General features: G+C 38.2%; 2 protein-coding genes across 2 annotated transcripts in view; one reads left to right on the forward strand and one right to left on the reverse strand.

Annotated features, from left to right (window-relative positions):
• LOC144647497 (nucleotide-binding oligomerization domain-containing protein 1-like) lies at positions 1 to 15,451 on the forward strand. Its single transcript, XM_078507298.1, has 2 exons — positions 1 to 85; positions 12,628 to 15,451. Exon 2 carries the CDS (start codon positions 12,662 to 12,664, stop codon positions 15,449 to 15,451), a length of 2,790 nt encoding a protein of 929 aa, XP_078363424.1. The 5' UTR covers positions 1 to 85; positions 12,628 to 12,661.
• LOC144646505 (eukaryotic translation initiation factor 3 subunit C-like) overlaps positions 15,361 to 23,943 on the reverse strand; it is a 22,038-nt gene continuing 13,455 nt past the window's right edge. The window contains exons 17-29 of the mRNA XM_078506117.1: positions 23,892 to 23,934; positions 22,475 to 22,737; positions 21,019 to 21,144; positions 20,564 to 20,629; positions 20,133 to 20,220; positions 19,658 to 19,741; positions 18,576 to 18,673; positions 18,277 to 18,326; positions 17,950 to 18,015; positions 17,683 to 17,770; positions 16,736 to 16,828; positions 16,224 to 16,302; positions 15,361 to 15,774 (exon numbers count right to left, since the gene is read on the reverse strand). Of these exons, the coding sequence (XP_078362243.1) occupies positions 15,626 to 15,774; positions 16,224 to 16,302; positions 16,736 to 16,828; positions 17,683 to 17,770; positions 17,950 to 18,015; positions 18,277 to 18,326; positions 18,576 to 18,673; positions 19,658 to 19,741; positions 20,133 to 20,220; positions 20,564 to 20,629; positions 21,019 to 21,144; positions 22,475 to 22,737; positions 23,892 to 23,934 (1,293 nt within the window). The 3' untranslated portion in view covers positions 15,361 to 15,625. The remainder of the gene's footprint in view (positions 15,775 to 16,223; positions 16,303 to 16,735; positions 16,829 to 17,682; positions 17,771 to 17,949; positions 18,016 to 18,276; positions 18,327 to 18,575; positions 18,674 to 19,657; positions 19,742 to 20,132; positions 20,221 to 20,563; positions 20,630 to 21,018; positions 21,145 to 22,474; positions 22,738 to 23,891; positions 23,935 to 23,943) is intronic.

A 23,943-nucleotide genomic window follows, 5' to 3' on the forward strand; every position in this document is an offset into this window, starting at 1 on the left:
CACAAATCAGATCACTCAGCTCCTCAGTCTCTATATCCAAACACGCTACATATTGGAAACTGTTCTCTGAAATTCCTGAATGCAGGTTAGTTTCCTACTTTTTTTAAAAACTTTTAGGGTTAACATGGATAAATGGATGTTTTGTGATAATTTCTAATCCAGTAAGAGATTTATGAGTTTCATTCAATGGAACAGTAAGCTTAAATAGGATAGGTTGGCAGTTTCTTTCTAGTAATGTTAAGTCTTCTAGCCATCATTCTCTCGATAGTCGCTGTGTTTACCCATCGCTACAAACGTAATTTTTCTACAGATCGAAAGTAGCCAGCTTTTAATACATGACAAGAACGATTAACAAAACAATCCATAGCATTTTACAGTCGAACAATACCGATATCTCTTAGTATGAAATCTCTCTCACGAATATGCAGAACACGCTAATTTTTTGCGCGGCTCGCTTAATTATAACCTCGCTTCTCGCGCGATCGAAGCATCCCGAGATTTGCTAGTTTTCTCCCGCATCCCGCAGTCTATAAGCTAAAGAAAGAAAGCTGCTCTCCTGTACATAACAGTCGGTGGAATGTTGAATAACTCTTTTCCATGTATTGTTTTCATCCATTTTATTGTACCTTCCAGCTAGAGTAAATTAATTTTATGGCCAGTTAATCTCGCAGATCTATCCGGCAAGAAATGAAAATCAATAAATAAATATGGCATCTGAAACAAGTAGATTCAAATCTGGAAAAATGTATTCTTTAAGAGACGATAACATTTTACAACAAATCGAAATATCAGTAAACAAGCTACCAAACATGAGCGGAGAATTATATTAATATACCCGGCCTAACGTCTGACGCGAAGATTTTTACTCCAAAAAAAAGCGGTGAACAAGCGACAAATGCTTTGTCGAGCTAGCACGCGCCGCGCGAGGAAAATAAGTGTGATGCTCCCTTGCCATTTTTTCCCTCTTTCGAAAAAAGATACCCTATCTCAGACCAGGCTGTAAAATCGCACTTCTCAAAAGATGAGCGATAACAGTATAAGAACAGTTTCTCGAGGGAGATGTACCTAATTACTGACCAGACTGCACACACTATTCCCTGCTGGTATTTATCTAATATCAACCCTAAATTGATAGACGTGCCAATTCTAAAATGTAGTCATGAATAGATTGTGCTAGTAAATTCAGGAAAAATTGCTTGATAACCAAAAGTTGCTCTAAAGTTGCTCAAATATCAAAAAGTTGCCACCAAAATTTAGAAAATTTGCTTGCTCTAGAGTCGTTTTGTTTAAGATAAATACTCAAAACGTGTTTGTTTGTTTGTTGCCATTTAAACATTTTCGTTAAATATTCTTACAATCATTAAAAGAGGCCAAAAAGCCATTGTTATATGAGAAATATAAATACTTTGAGTTGTAATCAATATATTCTTTAAACTCAACATAACTTCAATAATAGATACGTATTTTCTAGTTAAAGTTCCTAACTAGTCAACCTTGCGAAGTTTACTTGAATGGGCATCATAATGTTTACTATAACCAAAGTTTAAATAAAATCCTTCGACATAAACGACTTTTTATGGTTTGGATCGGTTTTATATCAATTTGTTGCTCAAAAGTTGCCAAGGAAGGCAAAAGTTGCCCTAGGTTGCTGGTACCAGAAAAAGTTGCTCAAAACGCTAAAAGTTGCTCAAAAGTTGCCGAGCACAATCTTTTTATGCCTACTGAAATGACAAGTTATTCTTAATAGTTTTGGTTTTTGATCCTGAATGATATGTTTATTCGATTAATCTAGGCGTCAAACTGGCGCGCCGATTCCATTTTAAAACGTTCACCCTTAACCCGGCTTCAAACAAAACTGATCAGTTTCATCCCACGCAATGATATCTATTACAGCGTCTAAACATACAATAAGTCGAAAAAGTCGTGGAATTTACAATTTATCCCAGAGAGTAAAGAAAGAAGAGTGGAGTCCAACTAAACATTTTCGGGGTGATTGTAAAACCTAATTATGCGGGCGTTGCTTGAATTACTTTCGTCCTCAATGATAGGTTTATTTATTTAAGAACCCGACTGTTTATGTGGCCCAACTCTGCTAATCCTGCCAAGCGTCCAACTGGATGCACCTTTAACCTTTAGACAAACTTGATCAGTTTCATAGCGCGGCACGCAATGTAGCCACGAAATTCCATCTGTAACGTGCTTCTACCATTCAAATTTCAGTGGTCCGTTTCTGTTCAACTCAGTTGAAACCCGTCACTGAAATGTTCTCTAATTAGACCAAATCGTCCCCGATTATGGCTCCTGACCAAACCTGGTTGTTAACGGACAAATTCTTGCAACTGGATTGGAATAAGATAACATTCCTATCCCTGGATACAAGGCTTAATTCCCCACCCTTCAGTTTTGCACATTTTGTTATGGTGCGTTCGCAAGAAGACAACTCTTTGATTCGTGACAAATGCCGAGCCAAGCCACACTGCATTAATAATAATAATAATAATAACAGTTCTTAGCACGCACTTTACATACGTCTCAGTGCGTTTACATTTGAAATTTAAAAGTAAAAATATAAAAACCCGATTTAAATTACAATCAGATAAAAATACGCTAAGGATAACCTAATTTATTTACAATTGATAAAAAATAAAAATAAAAATGACAATAAAAACATGGCGAACTTGTTAAAAATATATCGACCTAAATAAATATGTCTTTAAAAGTGTTTTAAAAGTGGAGACTGAAGGGGCATTCTTTACTGTTGTTGGTAGTGTGTTCCAAAGTCTCGGCGCAGCAATGGAAAAGGCCCGATCTCCGTATGTAGAGGTGGCCGATCTTGGAAATTTAAGCAAATTTTGCGAGGCCGAGCGTAGACAACGTGATGGCACGTATTGGTCAAGAAGATCTACAATGTATGACGGAGCATAGCCATTCATAGCTTTATAGGTAAACAACAAGATCTTAAACGAAATGCGTTCGCTAACAGGCAGCCAGTGTAATTGTTGTAGAATAGGGCTTATGTGATCCGTGCGCTTTGCCTTAACCACCAATCTCGCAGCAGTGTTCTGAATGCGTTGTAACTTTTGAAGTTCAGTAGAGGGCAAGCCGTACAATAGACTATTGCAATAGTCCAACTTGGATGTTATGAAAGCATGTACTAAGCGCTCGGTGCTGCTCTGGCTTATGTATTTCCTTACTCTACCAATGTTACGAAGCGCCAGGGATGCGTGACGGCAGATGTTGTTAACGTGGCTGGTCATGGTGAGGTGGCGATCCAAAACACTTCCCAGATTACGAGCTTTGTTTGCGCAGGATACAATGTTTACGCCAATAGAAATATTCGATAATGGAGGATGCCGAGTAAAGCGAGATGTGAGATGAAGAACTTCTGTCTTAGTCGGGTTGCAGACTAGCTTATTAGTAAGAAAGAATGCTTGGATATCATTAATACACAGCTCCAAATTGAGAAGCGCAGGCTGTCTTGCTGCAGGGTTCAAAATAATGTAGAGTTGTGAATCATCAGCGTACATCATACAGTCCAGTCCGTGAGCCTTGATGACGTCTTGTAGGGGTCCGAAGTATAGGGAAAATAACTGAGGACCCAAAACTGATCCCTGTGGGACACCCGATGTGAGAGGCTGCGGTTTGGACTCAGTATTACCAATGACAACCTTTTGTGAACGATCATTAAGGTAGGACCTGAACCAATCGAGCACCGTCCCTGTGAAGCCGTACATTACTAGGATTAATTTTAATTCTTGACAAATATGTGCCCTTAAACGGAGAGGAAATCACAGAATTTTTGCGTGAGGCCTCTACTGACCTTTAACTGTCAAGGAGGCAGGAGATATATATTCTTCAAATACAGCCCTGATACGCCATTCACAAATTTTAGTCTCTACTCCAAAGCGATCCGAAACTCTTTGATTTTGAGCTCGCCCCCTTTTCTTTGGACTTCCGCGAATGCAGGTTGGTTTTCTGTTTCTTTATTAAAAAACATTAAAGTTTAACAACAACAACAATTTATTGAGGTATTTCCATAAAAGTACATGGCATTACCTACTTACACTTAAGAAATTATAAAGATATATAACATAGAATCAGAAATAAAACAAAAATGCGATTTTATCATTTGGAAAATAAAGTTTCATGTCTAAGAGACATTGCTTGAAAAACAAAAGCAGCAGTTGATCGACAAACAGCAGGATCAATGCTGTTACAAAGAAATAAAGATTTTGCATTAATATCAAACTCATTAAAAATACTATATTTGGCGGTTATTTCATTAAAGAATTTTAAACGTATGTTAACATATAACTTGCATGAAAATAGGAAATGCATTTCGTTTTCAATTTCATCCGAATGGCAGAAAGAACAGATTCTTAAATTAATAGGAGTCTTGGGTATTGTTTGTCTACCAGTTTCGATACGTAATTTGTGATTCCCTAGTCGAAATTTGCTAATGGCAGTTCTGTGATGAGGATTGTTTATTGCGTCCAAAAAACCAGATTTTTTGGTATCTGTTTTAAATGAATAATAAAATTGTAATTTTCTGTTTGTGCTAATTAGTTTTAATTGATGAGCTATTAACGCTTTGCTAATGTTTTGCTTAATGTGAGAAGTAAAGAGTTTTCCGTTGTTTTCATTTAATGTTATAGAGCCCGAGTTGTATTTATTGCATAACTGATTAATTTTAAGCATTAGACCTGTCTGGTTTTTATCAGCCATCTCCTTAGAAAGCTGTAGACATTGCTTAGCGATGTTATTTTCTGGTATTAAAGTTTTGAAGATGAATCCAAAATTTTATTATGGAGGTTTCAATGGCTAATTTTAGAGGAAGTCTTCCAAGTTCATTTCTGGTTGCAACATTTGGGCATTGTTTATTAAGTCCTAAGAGTTAACAAGTTAACAAGGATATGTGTGGTTATAATCAGAATTTAACTAGCTAGTGTCTTATTTTAGCTTCAATGGCACAGTAATTGTTCGCCGCATAAATTGGCAAAACCGCAACTCCAGTCATACCGTTTCTTTCGAGTATAAAGGTTGGATTTTCTATATCTAGCCAGCATTCTCTTCTAGCGATCAGTCACATTCGCTTTGCATGTTATTTTACGAATCAAGCGAAGGCAAAAAGCTTTACATTATGGACGAACGCTTTGGAATGCTTCCAAAGACTGATATTTCAACTAGTCGACTGTTTTGCTCTTAGATGCCTTAGTACATTTATAAGAGTCATGCAAAATTATCAGTAAGCGATAGCTCTTAGTGTGATCTAGTGGCTCCTATATTCGACAACCATTAGCCGCGACTGCGACGAAATTCACAGACGCTGGTCATTTGTGTTAGTATATTCAGTTTGTCCTAATTCATTGACCGTCATACCGTATTTACTCGAATAAGCGCCGCGGCGCTTATTAAATTTTTCCCACCTCAAGTGCGGCGCTTATTCGGGGGCGGCGCTTATTTGAGGGCGGCGCTTATTTAAAATTTGACTCCACAAAGAGTCTTATATTTTACATTTATCGAAAATAGCATCTTCTGATTGTCATTATTCGTCTCTTCTGAAGAGAGAAGTGGCGCTAGCTGTCCTAGCAAAGTTCGCGGCCTTCACAACATTAACGTATTGTAAGAATGTTTGACTAAGAAAAAAATGGGCGAGCAGTAAAACCATCACTGTAAACTGCAAAACATCGCTTTTGATGGAACGAAATGTCCAAGTTTGCATTAGAGTTGCTTTGTAGTGCATCGGGACTGCGGCGCTTATTCGGGGGCGGCGCTTATTAACTTTTTTGTCCGAAATGCGGCGCTTATTCGAGGGCGGCGCTTATTTGGGGGCGGCGCTTATTCGAGTAAATACGGTATTTGTTATTCGACTTACTCATCCAAATCAATTTAGCGTAATCAACATCTTTGCCTGGAAAAGAAACTACCGCACAAAAATCGTTATTTTTTCAAGCTAGTGGCATGATTTCATCACTGCAAAAACTTTTCCTGAGCTCGACATTTGACGGAATAATATTGCTCTGTGTTCACATTTAAGTAACATAGAAATCTCTAAAGAAATTTCGTGTGACTGTGTAGCGCATATAACTAGTACGATAATTAAAATGAAAAATGCGCCTGATGGTAGTATAATGTTTCCATACGTTTCGGGGCTACTGCCCCTTCTTCAGTGGAAAATGTGAAATGCCATCTAACGGAAATCAGCAGTAGCCCCGAAACGTATGGAAACATTATACTACCATCAGGCGCATTTTGCATTTTAATTTTCGTTTCACATTTAAGCCGACTGTTAAACTTTGCAAAACTGCCAAAACTACATACGTTGGTTATTTATGATCAATCTTGGCTCCTAAGCCATAAACTATCGATAAAGTACTAGAAAATGTGGCTAAAAGTACTTGTGAAATTAAAATTAAAAGTGTGGTGAACAGAAATGGTTTAAGTCGTGAAAATATGTTCGCAATGTAAGTGACATCTCAAGATGTCTATATCGTTGAATGATTATGGCATCATTGAAGTTACTTTGTTCATAGTACATCAGTATATAGACAAACGGCCACAAAACATTTCTTGTAGAATTAGCCCAAGAGATAAGCAAATTAGTGGCGAGGACGTGTGAAATTTCGTATTCGACGGAACAGTGATCTCTGTTGTCTTGAAATGAGTTAAAAATAAAATACTGAGTTTGTGAAGCGTACACAGTTGCGAAATACTGCTCATTTCTACTACGTTTCTACTTCAATTCTACTCTATTAACTTGAAATCGAAAAAAAGAGAAGAATTAGTCAATGCGAACACTCGATCATCATCTTAATTTTACCCAATCTAACTATAAATTCCTGCGCGTAGAAGGGAGTGGAAATGTAATTTGTTCATTTGGCTTACATTATCATCATTAGGGAAAACTGCTCTCTCAGATGTGTTATAAATGGGAATCGAATCGATGTAAAAGCATCAGTGGTTATTACTTTGGCGGAAAACACCGTAAACTCTATATTACGATAAATAAACTTGGACAATTGATAAAGTATTTTTAACACAGACAACTTCAGTACTTGGGCGTGAAAATATGATTGCAATGAATTTTACCAGTCATCAATGTAAATGATTTCTTGTGCATAGCCGAAGGGATTTGTCTAAATCGGTTTATAGTACAACAGTAGAACAGCAAAGTTCGTGAGAGTTATCAACACATCGGTACAGATTTTGGAATCAAAACAGACAATAAACGTATCTATCTTTAATTTTTTCAACCATCGCTGAACTCAGTTAAAGCAATTTTACTGAAACAGACGAACAAACAACAACAACAAAACAAAAACAGTGTTGGAAGGATACTGATCCTAATCATTCATATTTTCCCAAAGTATTGGAATTCGGTATACTTCATGATTAGTTATAGCTGGTTAGCTGATTCTGGCGAGGATCCTATACTTTTGTTTCTCCATGGTGGCCCTTGCTAATTTACGTTTTGGTTATCAAACATTTCTGTCAAAATAGTATCATTGGAACCCTGCAACAAAATAAATTAAAACCGGCCAAGGTATAAAAGGTTAATCTCAGCAGTTACAGACCTTACAAATCGAGAAGAATGGAATTTTTTGTAGTTAGAATTGTACAATTAAAATAAACACAAAAAATTAAAAACAAACAAATATTTTTAATTATAAAACGGATCGGAGTGATCATCTGTGTACAAAAATCTCGCTTGCACTGGATGGCGTTTTATCTGCCCCCTGGCTAAGTCTCAGTTACAATCTTTGTCATTTATTGCAAACTGACAAATTCTTGCAACTGTTTAGGAATAAGGCCCCAAGGAAACATTCCTTTACAGGACGTTCTTGACAAAAATGTGCCCTTATGGCCTAGGGGAGGAGAAATGACAGAATCTTTGTGTGAGGCCTCTAATTGCCCATGAGACGCCAAACAAAAATTATAGATTACCAACAAAAATGTGCCCTTATGGCCTAGGGGAGGAGTTTGCGCAAGGCCTTCTATATTATGGAAGATCGCAGATCATTCCTTAGATGAAAAATCCGCTCAGATACACAACTCATTCAGCTCCTCACTCTCTATATCCAAACACGGTAAACTGGAGACTGTTCTCTGAAATTCCTGAATGCAGGTTTGTTTCCTACTATTTTAAAAACTTTAAGGGTTAACATGGATATATAGATGTTTTGTGATAATTTTTAACCCATCAAGAGATTTACGAATTTCATCAATAGAATTTATTTTATGGATAGGTTAGGAGTTTCTCGCAAGTAATGTTAAGTCTTCTAGCCAGCATTCTCGCCATAGTCGCTATGTTTGCCCATCGCTATAAACGTGATTTTCCTACAGATCGAAAGTAGCCAGCTTTTCATGAGCTTTTAATACATTGTCGATCGGTTGACAAGAACGGATTTCCAAAACAATCTATAGCATTTTACAGTCGAACAATAAAACCGATATCTCTTGGTATGCGCCGTCTCAGCTGGGCCGAGGTTTTGTATTGTTACATACAAAACTCACGAAAATGAAGAATGAGCTAATGTTTTGCGCAGCTCGCTTTAACTGTTTGACCTCGCTTCTCGCGGGATCGAAGCATCCCGAGATTTGCTAGTTTTCTCCCGCATCCCGCAGTCTATAAGCTAAAGGAAGAAACTGCTCTCCTGTATATTATAACAGTCGGTGGAATGTTGCATAATTCCTTTCTATGTATTGGTTTCATTAATTTTATTGTACATTCGTGCTTGAGTAAATTAATTTTATGACCAGTTAATCTCGCAGATGTGTCGGGATGTGTCAGTATGGCAGCTGAAACAAGTAGATTTATATCTGGAAAAATGCATTCTTTACGAGATGATAACATTTTGCAACAAATTGAAATTTGCCGGTACACACGCAGCCAAACAGCGAAGAATTGTATGAATATATCCGGCCAAACGTCTGACGCGAAGATTTTTTCTCCAAAAAAAGCGAGGGAAAAGCGACATGTTGTGTCGAGCTAGCATGCGCCGCGCGGGAAAAATCCCTTGCGCCGCTTGAGCTCTAATCACGTGCCACTCGCGTCCTGTACTTTGGAGCTTAGACAGCTTCGGCTAAGCCTTTTTAATTAAGAGAAATGCTTTAAATCGAGCAATTTAGCGGATGTCTCATGACACGAAATTTCACAGCACGAAAACAAGCTTACAATACCCTCCGCCCGAGACGACCAAGAACATGCCATTTTCCCTCTTAACCCGAAAAGTGATACCCTATCTCAGACAAAAATGCTTCGATTTGCGCGAGAAATTACATGCAAAGGACTTCTAATTCCCGATGTTTGTCTTAAAATCGCACTTCACAAGAGATGAGTGCTAACAATATAATATAAGGACAGTTTCTCGTGGGAGTTATTCATATAACTGGCCAGACTGCACAAACTATATACAAACTCTGCACAAACTCTGTTTTTGAGCCACGACACCCTCCCCCGGGATGAAACCTTCTTTTGTCGGCTGCTGGTATTAATTATCAACCCTAAATTGATAAATGTGCCAATTCTGAAATGACAAGTAGGTCCCTAGTTTTTGGCTTTTTTGATATGTGTTTATTCGATTTATCAATCAAAAGTGCATGTGGGTGAGCTCTGCTTAATCTCACCAGGCGACAATCTGGCGCGCCAATTCCATTATGAAACGTTCATCCTTAACCTTCAAATAAAACTGATCGGTTCCATCCCACGCAGTGATATCTATTACAGCGTCTATAGCATCCAAGAAGCCGAAAAATACGTGGAATTTACAATTTATCCCAGAGAGGAAAAGAGGCGTGGAGTTTCATTTTAAAAAATGTTCGGGTTGATTGTTGAAGCCATATTCTGCCGTCGTTGCTTGAATTACTTCTGTCCTCAACAGATAGATATATTTAAAGGGGCTATGTCACGGGGATTTCGTAACGTTTTTGTCTACACTGTTCTGAAATTAGTGGTGGGAAATCTTAACTGATGTAAAACATTATCTTTAAACATCTAAAGGAAGATATAACCTTACTTTGCGGACAGAAATCAAACTATGGCTATAAATATCGATTTTTTTGAAGACTCGAAAAGTTAAACTTTAATTTCAAGTTGCAATCTATTTCCATCCAAGCCATCCGCAGCCAAAGACGCTCGTTAACAGTTTCAATACTCTAATATAGCAATTTTTAATAAAAAAAAGACTATTATATTTATGTTTCCTGTGACACAAATATAAATTTTGGCTGTCCAAAAATCCATTAAAATCGGTGATGTGGCTCAAGTCTGCTAATCCTGTCAAGCGTCCAACTGGCACTAAACCGTGCACCTTAACCTTCAGGCAAACTTGATCAGTTTCATAGCACGCAATGAAGCCACGAAATTCCATAACGCGCGCAGACAGGCAAAACAATCCAATAACTCATCAAATTTAGACGTTTGCTTCGCGGTCGTCCGATTTTGTTAATTTTTTTTTGTATATGATTACAGACCGAATTGGACTCCACTCAGTCCTACTACCATTATAAATTTGGGTGTTGATATATTGAAAAATTTCTTCATTAATTTTATCTATAGATATAACGTAATTTTAGCCGTTTAAGTGAAATGTAATTTTTTATTTTTTATTAATTTAGACGTTTGCAAAACTTTAAAAGAACGAGTTTCCCTAATGGTCGCGGGTCGCGGGTTTCAAGTCGCGTGTCGCGGGTTTTAAATAAGTCGCGGGTTTTGAAAAAGTCGCGGGTTTTGAAAAAAGTCGCGTGTTTTTAAAAAGTTGCGAGTTTTCGATAGAAACCATTTATTTCTTAGTAAAATTCATTCAAACAAATTTAAACTCGTTTTCTTGGGAACTACGTTACAAAGTAGCCAATTACTTTGCGGGTTAAACAATCAAATTATGAACTTCGGAACAAACTCCCCAACTTTGGTCCGGCTAAACTTCTCAAGTTTGCAAGTTGAGGAGGAACAAGACATGTTGCTCGAAAGTCATGTTCATGTCGGAAATTCAGGTGAAGAAAACATGGCAGCAGTGGTAATGTTTCAGCGATTCCAGTGGCTAGAGTTACAAAATATTTGGTTCAGTGAAGTTGAAGAGCCTGACGTCGTTTCGCATGAGCGATCTGCCGATAAATAAATTTTACGTCGGCTGAAATTTGGTCAAATTTAACTTTTTATATACAGCAAATACATCTTTAAAATTTTTGTGAGGCTTTAACTTCAATGTCAAGTCTTCTGCGTTTGTAAACCGAATGAAACTGGACGGCTTTACCGATCTTCACCTGAAATTAATTTTATACAAATGCGAAAGAGTCAGACAAATTTGAATTAAAAGTCGCGACACTGACACGTTTACGGCTCAATTCTATTTTTATGGTACGTGTTTTCTTCCGATGGTTTAGCCAAGCAAAACCATTTCTGTCAACATAACTACAGAAGGGTTTTTAAAATCTGCGCCAGTTAAAAATATTTTAAAGAGTTTTTGCCACAGAATACTAGTAAAATATATTTATCAACCGTACGCGTTCAATCATGAATACTTTGGTTCAACTTCATGATCGCTCGCGCGCAACGTTGTTTTTCAAACTTAAAAGCTTGATTGCAAATCATGCAATGTTTGATACCCAATTTGAACATGTTTTTTTTTCAGGACGTGATGCAACGGATGGTATATGTAATCCTTATCCTTATACTTAGTGTAGGTCAGAACGTTGATACCGACGCCGTGCTTGTTCAAACAACTATTTTGAAACTCGAACAGCTAGAAGGCATGTACTAAAACCCGAAACAACGAAACGAAACCACCGAAACGAAACGACCGAAACCACCGAAACGACCGAAACGAAACCGCCGAAACAACCGAAACGGCCGAAACGAGCGAAACGAGACGAAATCACCGAAACAAGCAAAACCCATTACAATTATTGAGAGCTAACCGTAAACAGGCTAACCGGAGTGCATAGTAGGCTAACCTAAGTGAAACGTAGGCTAACCGGAGTGTGTAGTAGGCTAACAGGAGTGTATAGTAGGCTAACCGGGGTTTATAGTAGGCTAATCAGAGTGTATAGTAGGCTAAACGGGGTGTATAGTACGCTAAGTGGCGAAAATCTTGAAGTTTTGCTTGTTTCGGTGATTTCGTTTCGTTTCGCTCGTTTCGGCCGTTTCGGTTGTTTCGGCGGTTTCGTTTCGCTCGTTTCGGTGGTTTCGGTCGTTTCGTTTCGGTGGTTTCGTTTCGTTGTTTCGGGTTTTAGTATATGCCCAGCTAGAATCGCTGAAATATTTCTGCCACCACTTTGTAACGTGTCTCGTTCCTCCTCAACTTGCAAACTTGGGAAGTTCAGAAGTTCAGTCGGCAAAGTTTGGGAAGTTTGTTCCGAAGTTCGCAATTTGATTGTGAACTCTAAACTCGCAACGTTACTTCGTAACGTAGTTTCGAAGAAAACACGATCATTTTAAAACCGGCGTCTTTGCAACCGGTTTAAAAAAGTTGCATATCTGCGGAAGAAAACGCTTTAATATGCCAGATTCTTTATGTGTAGATTGTCAATAGATATCTGATTTCTTACAAATAAAAGTAAAACAAGCTAGGACGAACTAGTGATCAATTGACCTGTCAACTTATTTCATCAATGCTTATATTTTTACAGATCCATTGAACGGGAAGGCTAGACGACATACAAAATGGAATATCTCAGAGAATGGCTGGCACCAAAAACATTTAATCGACTCAGCCATGTAGTAGTTGTTACTTGGACGCTATGCGGAGTAATACTACTCGGCATCTTTGCAGCGATGGATAACAGTGAGCCGAGGTTCGCTTGCAGTGCGAAAAGTAAAAACATGGACCTTGTACCGGAAAAGTGTCTTCAGCAGTATGAGAAGCGGCACAACAAATTCGGTGTTCCCGTCTTTGCCTTCGTGATCGTCAATTTTTCCTTTATTGGAATTGTTTGCGTGATTTACTCCCTACTCGTCAAGTCAAGAGTTGAACAGCTTCTGGAAGCCAATTCAAACAGAGATGCCGAGAGACAGCGCCCACCTGAAACACGCAAACTGTTTACGGCGTATTGTTGTCAACTCACCGCCAGATTCGCTTTGGGAATTCTCTTTATAGTCGTACAAACTCAAGTGCTTTATCCAAGCAACTTTCCTACCGACTTTTCTTGTGATTTAACACTCGCCGAAAGCACTAGTGCAGCGAATGCGTCAGACGCGAACATTCAGAACACAACAAAAATTATATACGAGTGTCACAATCAACAGGCAGCGAAGAAAACCTTCTGGACGAATGCTGTGAGCGTGGTGAATGGACTTTTTGCCCTTGTTATTTTGATCGAGATCATCTGGATCTTATCTCGCGCTGTAAAACGGAGAACGTTAATGAAAGACAGGCAGTTTTTTGCAAATCATCTCACAAAAGTCAACTATGTTCATCCGCAGCGAGTCGAATTACAACAAGAAGCACAACAGGAAAACACACAACAAGAGCGAAATGAAACACCACAAGAGCTATCCCTCACATCGTTCCTGGAGATGATGAAGAGAAGTATCATCGAGAACACAGAAAAACCTCTAGATCTGAAGGCACTGTTTACAGCTTATCCAGGTGAAGGCGAATCAACCAAAGATCTGAACATTGACAAAATCTACACTAATTTGGTTCTTCATCCTAAGAGGGCGCAATACGATTTTCCCGAAGATAGAGAAGAGCTACTTAAAGTATACCCCAGGCCAAAAGATCTCGATGCTGAAAATTTGAAATCAAAAGGACCTGAAGATATTGTTGACATTGAAAACAAGAAAATACTGATCATTGGTCGCCCGGGAATTGGAAAATCATTATTTTCTACAAAGTTTCTTAGAGACTGGGCTTCGGGTAAAATATTTAACGACACACAAGACACTGAGCTCCACTTTGACATTGCTTTCCTAATAAAGTTCAGGAGATTTAACGTCAAGAGTTCTATAAACTCGGAAGAAAGGCTCAGCCTGGTACCGCTCAGTATTCGTGAACTACTCGAAAGTGCCGAATTCTTGCCGACTGAACATCTTCCTGATGATGTCTGGAATAACATTGTAGAAAATCCGGAGAAAGTCCTAATTTTGTTAGACGGCATGGACGAACTTGCAGATGAAGATCTAAAAAGTATTAATAATGAGGCCGTTAACGACAGTTTATACAGAGACAATGTTGAACAGAAGATGACTCTGGCTACTCTCTATGCGAAACTAATGAACGGCAAACTTCTTCGTGGAGCCTCCGTTTTAACAACTACAAGACCTACCGTCGTGTCAAGCATCGAAAAACTTCATGGCCTATTTCATCGAACTTTTGAAATTCTCGGCTTTGCACGTGAGCAAGTTGACGAATATGTTGAGAATTTCACGAAAGAAGCAGCGGAAAATGTAAGCGGCGCAGGAGAACAAATCAGGCATCACATCACTTCGAATATGAACTTGTTTTCATTTTGCTACGTTCCTGTGAATTGCTTTATAATTTGTTCATCCCTTCTCGAAAAGCTCAAGTTCTCCCCGGAGACCGGTCTAACTGGTGGCCTTCCTGTAAAACTCACTCAGATTTACAAAATTGCCACCAGACTGTTTTTCTTCAGGCACAACGAGCAGTATCGCGATAAACCTCGCAGCCGGGAAGAGATTGAATCAGACGAGCTACCTCATGAAGTGGAAGAGAAATTCAAGGTCTTAGGAGAACTTGCATTCAAAGGTATAAAAGAACGAAGACTTATCTTTGGATCAAGCGAAGTACCGCAGGGATTGGCAAACAGCTCGCTATTTCATAAGATGCCAGATCGTAAAATTGGCCCATTCAAGCACGACGCTCAATTCTGTTTCATTCATCTGACGATGCAAGAATTCCTCGCAGCGAAGCATATAACCGATACCATGAATGAAGCAGAATTGAGAACATTTGTTAAAGATCACATCAATAAAGGTGAGTGGCATGTCGTGTTGGAGTTTGTGGCTGGCCTTCTCGGTGAACGAGATGAGCGATTGATAAAGATCTTCACTGACCTGCTTCCCGAGGAAACAGAAGAGAATTATGAAACGGTGCTGATGAGTGATATATCACTCAAGTCAGAGCCACGCACATTTACCTGTTGGCCGACTGACAGCGAAAAACATTTAGCACTGACAGTTATTAAATGTCTTCACGAAGGCAGTGAATCAAACGTAGTTTTAAAAAGCAAGTTAGAAAACATAAGATTTAATGCTGTAAATTTTCGTTATTGTAGTCTCGCTCCTGCTGACTGTACAGCAATAGTGCATGTGTTTAAACATGTTAAACAAATTTCGCTCATAAATTTGTCCAATAATAACACTCGTTGCAATATTGGGAGAAATAATACTTCCATCAAGTACAGGTTATCACAGGCTTCTGTTAGTTTTATTCGCTTACAAGATGTTCACACATTTGAAGATTTCAAAACTGAATACCTAGCAATAAAATAATATACTTTACAATATTATTTCTAGTTCTTGTTCACCAGTGGAGTTCTTCTCGGCTTATATATCAATGAAACTTCACGGTATTTTCTTACAAGAACAACAATTGACTTGAATCACAGACAGGACAATAAAATGCCCCCTGATAATCCTTGGTTAGTTGTGCATGTTGTGTCTAGTTCAGTAAGATGACTGTGACTTTTGGTAAGACCTGTCATGCTGTCGTCCATATCTCTCCTGCCAGTTGTATCGATCCTGTCTGTCCTGTTTTTCTGGCCTGTCTTGTCGATCATAATGTTGCTGATTTTGTCGACGATAACGGCCTTGGCCTGAAAGGGAGAAAAACAGTGTTGACTAAAACAGTAAAATAACTGAGAGCTTCAGTAAGCAAATATAAGCCTTCCCAAAAATTAACCATTTAGATTACAGGTCATGTTAAATTTCCACCAAAATTATATTTAGCTGGTTCAGTAACATAACACCGGTGCACTGATTTGGTCGTGGTCAATCAATTCAATTGTTGAATGTAAATTAATGTGCCATACTTTTGATACTTGAACAAAATTATTTTGACAAATGGTGTTGACAAGTCTGTATTTTACTGAGGGGGATGGCTTTCAGTCTCTTGCCACACTAGTTAACTTTTCACTGGTTTGACAATAATTCAAACCTTTAGAGTGGTTTAATGTGAGAGGTGACTGTGAGTATCATTTGTGCAAAACTCATCTATTTGCAGGTAAATGTTGTCCAGAGAAGAAAATAATTAAGCAGTTCTTACCCTGTCTGTCCTTGAACTGGACAAATCCTCCATGCCTTGTGTCATAGATACGTTCATTGTTTTCTACTAAATTGCTGACCTGAAAAACAGAAAACACCGACAAAACAGTACTTGTGATAACCAGCATGTGAAAGCTAGGAATCTCCAAATAGGTTTAGTGAAGACAGTGTTAAATACCAATCTGTTCCTCATGTGACCAAATGAAAACCAATGCTAGGATAATATGCAATCCCTAATATCAAAATTCTAACATGACTTTTTGGCTTTCTATTTAAAAATGCAAATTTTCAAATATTCCTTTGTCTGTGAACTTAGGCTATTCAAATACATTGACGGCATAAATACGAAAACATATGAACTCTAATATGTGCTTCCTAAATTAACATCTTCTTATGGATACAAAATGAACAAAAGAAATCAAAACAAGGAAAAACTACGGAAGTTGTTTCATTTATTTTTTATTAGCTTCAAGTTAAAAAGCAAGTTGACTTGACTGTGACAAAGTGTTTTACCTTGTCTGCCAATTGTAGTGCCAGGCTCTGGAGGAGAGAAGGCTCGGCTCCTCGGTGCATTACCACTGTCTGTGTTGGCTCATCCCAGGAGGCCTGGGGCAAGAAGAATTATATTAATAATAAAGTATTATTTCGTTTGTCTCACGACGTAGTCACGTGTGATGCAGATCGCAACGTTTCGACTGCATACTGCTAGTCTTCATCAGGCGATAAGGTCGACTGGTTGTGCATTAGCTTATAAAGCACACGGCTGCGCTGTGATTGGTTGGTTTTCAACAGATCTGATTGGTGCATTTATATATTACATACTTTTGTGTACACTTGACTGAAATTTGAATTCCTATTGAGCCTTCAATCACTCTACCAGTTGTGTTACCAGCGTACCCCTATCAGGATCAGGCCACAGACATCCTTGGCAAGAACGGTAGACTAAGACAATAGAGCGTTTTCACATGACGTCACGGCGGCCATATTGGTGTTCCAAAACAATGAAACGGCGGCCATGTTGGTGTACCAAGCCAATCCTGTGGGATTTCAAGTCTTTTCTTATGTAAACACTTCCTTTTGTTCCAATAAATTTGCATAGATGTCGGCCACGTGAGTGAAAACGCTCTATAGGTGCATTTCAATACTGAAGAATCTTGGCTTTATTAATTTCAAGCCTTTTTTGGTAGGCCGATTTTTCGAGGGACTTACATGTGATATTCTGGGAATTTTTCAATTAAAAAAACCTCAGGTCTGTTTTTGGATGAAACTTTGTGTGTGAAAATTCCAGCTGTACATAAGAATACAGTATACATGTTGTTAGCGAGAGAGAAGCACTCCACAAGTGAAATGGCCCCAAAAGTAGTAACATCACAAAAACTGAAATCCTGAGAGGTGACATCCATTCAACAATTTCCTCTCAATTTGCCAAGAGTACAGCAAGAAAAAGAAACATTGCAAACCTGTAGTTCCTCATTGATGATCATTTTGCTAATAGTACTGTGTACCACAGATGGAGGCAAATCAAACATTTCAGCCAACGTGTACAGGCTACAAGGAAAGAGATATACAAAGTCTTATTAAATAGATTTAGCCAAGCCTAAAAGCAGAGCTCCCAAGTTTTTTATTATTATTTATGCGAAAGTTCATTTTAAAAGATATGATATTTTTTAGATAGTTGGATGACTTTAGATTAATCCATTTAGTTTGTTGCTTTACTAAAACTGTACCTCAACGAGTCATATACACTGTTATATGTGAACAAATATGTCCTGAGGCTTTCCTCTTGAATTTTTCTGTGAGAAAAAAGATAAAATAGATAAGTGACAATCATGCTTACCACAAAGAAAAAAAATAGAATTTACAAGAACATTTTAACTTGCATGGCAAGATCATGGGTCCAAATCGCATTCTGCAGGCTCAATTTGCAGCTGCTTTCATGTGCATTATCTATGCTACATGTACATCATAGCTTCCGTTCAAACGACAATCTTTATTTTATCATTTTATCCACAGTCACATAAGAAATCTGCAAAAAATAACAAAATAGCTGTTACCTTGTTAACATTTCTTGTACCTGCTCCGTTTGGCGAAACAATTTCCATACCTATCATGTAAGAGAGAAAAAAAGATCATAAAACATCAATCAATCAGTCAAATAATCAATCAATCTGTCCATCCGTCCGACCATCTGTCCATCAGTCAGTCAGTCTGTCAGTCGGTCGATTAAAATTTGTCCATTCAGAAAGCTAACAGCACAACATGCCATATCCTCGTGGCAACAAATAAATTTATTGATGGATTAACATTTTCCATAAGCCAGTTAGTACACATAATTCCATTATTTTAAGTTTACCTTGACAGCTAATATGTAGTCCTTGCATTGTTTCCAGTCTCCTTTTTTCATAGCTTTAGACGCAGCCACTACATGTTCACGCATGCTCTCTGGTGGACCTGAAATTGATGCAAAAGTATAGAAATCATTATCAGCGGCCTGTAAAATACAATAATAGTACATAATAATAATACAATAATACACAAAGACTGAGAAGTATTTTCGTCTGTTTACCCAGAGATATAAGGAGATAGGATAATATGCGAGCCAGCGAGCCATGCGAGCCAGAAATCCCAAATCCCAATAAAAGGCTAACTGCAAGCCCTAAATTACAGTAACTGTAGGCTAACCAGAGTGCTATTAAGGCTAACCGAAGTGCTATGTAGGCTAACCAATGTCCTATTTAGGCTAACCTGAATGGCTCGCATGACTCGCAAGCCATGCAAGCAATGCGAGCCAGAAATCCCTAATCCCCAATAAAAGGCTAACTCAAGCTACCAAAGCCAACTGTAGGCTAACCAGAGTGCTATTTAGGCTAACTGGAGTGCTATTTAGACTAAATGAAGTGCTATTTAGGCCAACCGAAATGGCTCTCATGGCTCGCTGATTATCCGGACCCGATAATAAATTATATGAGCGCAACCTCAATTTACGATATTTTTTAAAATGGAGATGATTGTTACTGTCACATCAAGAAAAATTATTCATTCACTGCTATTAATAATGGTATAGAGCGGTTTTCACTTGAGTGTCGAAAGTAAATTGCGTTTGCTTTGGTTTTGAATTACTACGCTTAGTGATTGGCTTAAAAATCTTGCGCACTTTCTTAGCCAATCAGAAGTAAAACTAAAACCAATTATGACTCGCGCGCGCACGTTTTCCCGCGTTTCGTGCCAGATACATGTATTTGCTTCGAGTTTTGATTGGTTCACTGGATTGTCTGTGTCCTTTGTGATTGGCCAGAGTAATTACTTTGGTTTTGGTTTTACGACACTTAATTGAAACTGCTCTATTGTTTCCTGTTGTCGCCTAACACTGTCTATTGAATGAACACATGGCTTACGTGATCACAAGTCAAGGGAAAAACATTTATCTATACTCACCAACCAAGGTTTGCTTTTCACTTTGTCGTAACTGATAATGAAAACTCTTGCTAAAAATACGTGGTCTGTAGTCATATGCGTGGGCTGAAATAAAAAAGACAGATAGGTTTTACACTAAATACATGCAGTCAAAAAATGTTTAAGCACTTTTAACCCAACAAATAAAAAGTCGCAAGTGTATTGAAGAAAACCCTTATTTAACTGCAACTGAATTTTTTAATCTTTCAAGGGCCCAAAATACTGAAAAAGTATGGCACTGGCCACTACTGCCATTTGAATTATGTGAATGATCAATTTGTCACAAATTGCTCACTAAAAACAAGTTTGAGAAGCAAAGGAGTTCAGGTTGACCACTGGTTACTGTATAAGCAGTCATTTGTTCCTCAACTGGCTGAGAAGAGCCATCAAAAAATGGCAACAAAACAGGAAATTTAGCATTAAAATTAGGTAAGTAAAAATGCACTTTAAGACATACCAGCCATCCAAGGGATTTCCATCAACATTGCTGAAGTTAAGTAAACACACTCCAACAGTTCAAGATTAATATGCATGTGGAATGGAACCTGAAATTCAGAAAATACAGCATTATGAGGTGGATCATTTGTGATTATTAACACAACTGCCACATTTGGCTTAACATGGAGGATGGGTGCCTTAGATGTCTATAGGCTCGCGCCATGACTAGACAACCCCTGCAATTTATCATAAAAGGGTCACTGCAGTATTATTCAGTGGTTGTGATGCATGTGACGTCAAATTTGTGTAGCCCTCTACAAAAGTAATCTGCTTACAACTGCATCCATGTCCCCAGGGGTGCTTTCCTGACACCCCTCTCCCCCTCCCCTCCCAACTACAACCAATGTATGTTCATCAGTCTCATGACAAAGAATATTTCAGTTACAATACCTGTCTTCTCTTCTCAATCTTCTCTTGTTCTGGGGTTCGTTCATACTGTCTTTGTTGCATTAAACCCTAACAAAAATTAAAACAGTGCATCTTGATAAATAATACTTTAATTAGAGACAGTACCATACATGTACTTCTCTTTTACACCTGAAGGCTGGGTAAATTATTTAAAAGCTGTCTGTCATGATAATGATAAAGATGATGATGATGATTATGATGATAATGCAGATGAAAATGATGACGATAACAACAGCAACGTTGACACTGCCGACGCCGATGATGATGGTGACGCACGGATTCTACAAAAGGCACTTGGCAAAATTTGATATTAATTATATTTTTAACCCCAAATAATGACAGTTGAAAAGCCAAACATGTCTGTTACTTCCATAATCCTGTGATTGTCATGGCTATTTACTTGCTAATTTTACTTCGTTTATGACAACACTACAGACCTGTGCAAGAAGTTCCTTAGCTCTTCCACTTGACTGCACATCATGCAGTGCATTGTGGGCATCCTTGATCATGCCGTGCCTAAAGGCACACAGGCCAAGCTGTACCATGGTCCTATTGTAGAGAATCTAGACAGCACAAAAAAGAACACAGATGATAATTTTTTTTTATCTTATTTGCATCACAAACTGCTTCTTCAAATTCTTGGGTTGCATTTAAAAATTTCACTGAACTGGACAAAGATCAAAAATTAAAGTTCAATCTCTAATTTCACTTTAGGGGTTATCAAAAGGAACATAAAATATGATACAGGCCCTAGCCTTCAATAGAGGACTTATCATCAGTAGAGCTGAAAGTAAGTAAAAGCACGCATCTAACACTTGGGAGAGCTTTAGATAAAGAGAACATAAGAACTTTATTTAATGTGGCACTCCACTTTCCGGGGACTTGTTTTTGGGAGTGCTTATGAGCAGAATTTTAACTGTTCACCAAATTGTCCAATGTCAAGACAAACCTTACAAGGCATGCAAAACACACATCTGTGTATAAGTCATTTCTATGACAGTGTACAACCTGTATTGCAACCCTGGCTAACCATGATTTTGTATGTTTCATTTACTAAGGCTAAAGGCAAGATAAATGCCTGTGGCCAACTCTCATGGAACATGCAGCAGAATGACAACCAGACAGACTCAACACGAGACTAGACCAGAGTCACTTGCTCTACTGCTTTATCTACCACATGTGTAACCCTGGCTCAGTAACTGCACATACTCAGCTTGTGGGAAACATGCGGATACTCATACATGCATGAAGAATATCTATGTTGCAGGGGTTTCAAAATGTTTTGAAGAAGGCGTCAGCAACTAAAAAAAATAGGCGGCTGTGACAACACTGACAGAGTTGTTTGTTGCAAGTTGGTTGCTATAACCAGAGTAACCAGCAGACATATAATCAAGTAGTCGGTGGAACTACGGCAGTTGACAGCTTGTTTTTATCTTTAGTCAATTTCATTTTTTCCTTTGTTCTGGTGTATGGTGGCATATGATAATAAATACAAATGAAAATACCAGAATGTACTTAGAATAAAATTGAACCACAACATCTAAACCCAATAGTGAACACTTAGACAGACTAACATTGATTTCACAAAATGATTTCAAGTGTAATGAAGCCAAGAATTTATACTAGCCAGAAGTAACCAATGTAAAACCAATTCTCCTCTGCCAAACATTCAGGGTTTTCAAACCAAGCTGATGACTGCCAGAGTTCCTTTTCCTTCTTGATTTTGTGTCACCAGTTACTGTAGTCATAGCAATCAGGTCATGAGAAACAAGCTAAGTGTCACAGCCGCCTACTCTGCTACATGTAGTTGCTGATGCCAACTTTAAAACATTTTCAAAACCCTAAAACTATTTAAAAAGAGAACCTACAACTCAGACTACATATTTAACAAACCTGTGTTGGAATGTCAGAATGTTGGATGGACTCCTGCAGATGTGACATCAGCATCAGATCACGAGCTTCAAACCAGCGATCATGTAGAGCATGGTGATAAACATGACAGAGCATGGCTCTGGTTCGGATACGGTCAGACGTGTCCCGTGAGTAGATGAACTTACACATTTTATCAACCTTCTCTGATGAGCTGGGTCCTTCTTTCTTTTGCTGTTCAACTGGTTTCTCTGTTTTCTCAACCTCTGCTGAGTCCTTTTCTCCCTCTGGTAAAACAATAATGTTAACATATAAAAATAAAAACAAAGTGAAGGTGTATCAATTTTTTTCAACTTAAATGAGTGCCAAAAGTATTATTCCACTTCAAATCCATTGTACTTTGTTGTTTGTGTAGTCTGTGTAATAGCTGTGCGGTGAAAGTTAAAATTGGTTCAAGGTAATTATAAAAGAGCTGAGTGTCTCAATCTTTTTTGTTGCTCATAAGTTGTTGTTCATGTTCATGTTATTTTTAATTCTTATCCTTTTAGTATTATGCAGTTTTCACACTTATTAGCTACATTAAATTATTCTCATGCTCATCAACACAGCACCACATTTTTATTTAGAAACAAACAGCTATGCAAAGTAATATTTATTAACTTACATTTGAAGAATCGCATTTTTTTTCAACAGGACAGTCCCAGCAAAGTAAAAGTATGTTATTTTATTGTTGTTCAAAGTCAATCTGTAGTTGTAGTTGGTGTTGTACGCAAGAACAAAGAATGGGATAGTAGAATTCAGTGAACATGATTTTTCCTTTTGTTTTATGCATGATGTTTTTGTTGATGCAGCAGGATACCGTATTTACTCGAAAAAGCGCCGCCCCCGAATAAGCGCCGCATTTGGGACAAAAAAGTTAATAAGCGCCGCCCCCGAATAAGCGCCGCAGACCCGATGTGGCGCTTGTTCGAAAAATTCTGTTTAACTAAACATAGCACTACAATGCAACTCTAAAACAGCCTTGGAAATTCCTTTTCATCAAAAGCAATGTTTTGCAGTTCGAGGTATTATGAACATTCTTTTTTTCTATCCAAAATGCTTACAATACGTAGTTTACGTTTTGAAGGCCGTGAACTTTGTTGGGACAGCAAGCGCAACTACCTTCTTCCGTAAGAGATGAATACTGACAATCAAAATGCCTTTCTTTTAGTCCCTGTAGAAGTTTTGTCTAGATGACATTGTTTGTGGCGTCCAATTTTTAAATAAGCGCCGCACATGAGGCGAGAAAAATTTAATAAGCACTGCGGCGCTTATTCGAGTAAATACGGTATGTTGGATTGGTGCAACTCTATTGCAGACTTTGCAGTTGGAGGTTTGTCTTTAGAGGTCACACAGTGATGATAGTAATGGTATTGATCATAATCTCAGTTGTTGTACTAACCTGTTTCCTTTGTGTCATCCTCATTCATCAGCTCTGCGTCAATCTAGAAATG

The sequence above is a fragment of the Oculina patagonica genome, chromosome 3, assembly GCF_052425735.1.
Source record: "Oculina patagonica isolate OP01 chromosome 3, crgOcupat, whole genome shotgun sequence".
NCBI classification, from domain to species: domain Eukaryota; kingdom Metazoa; phylum Cnidaria; class Anthozoa; order Scleractinia; family Oculinidae; genus Oculina; species Oculina patagonica.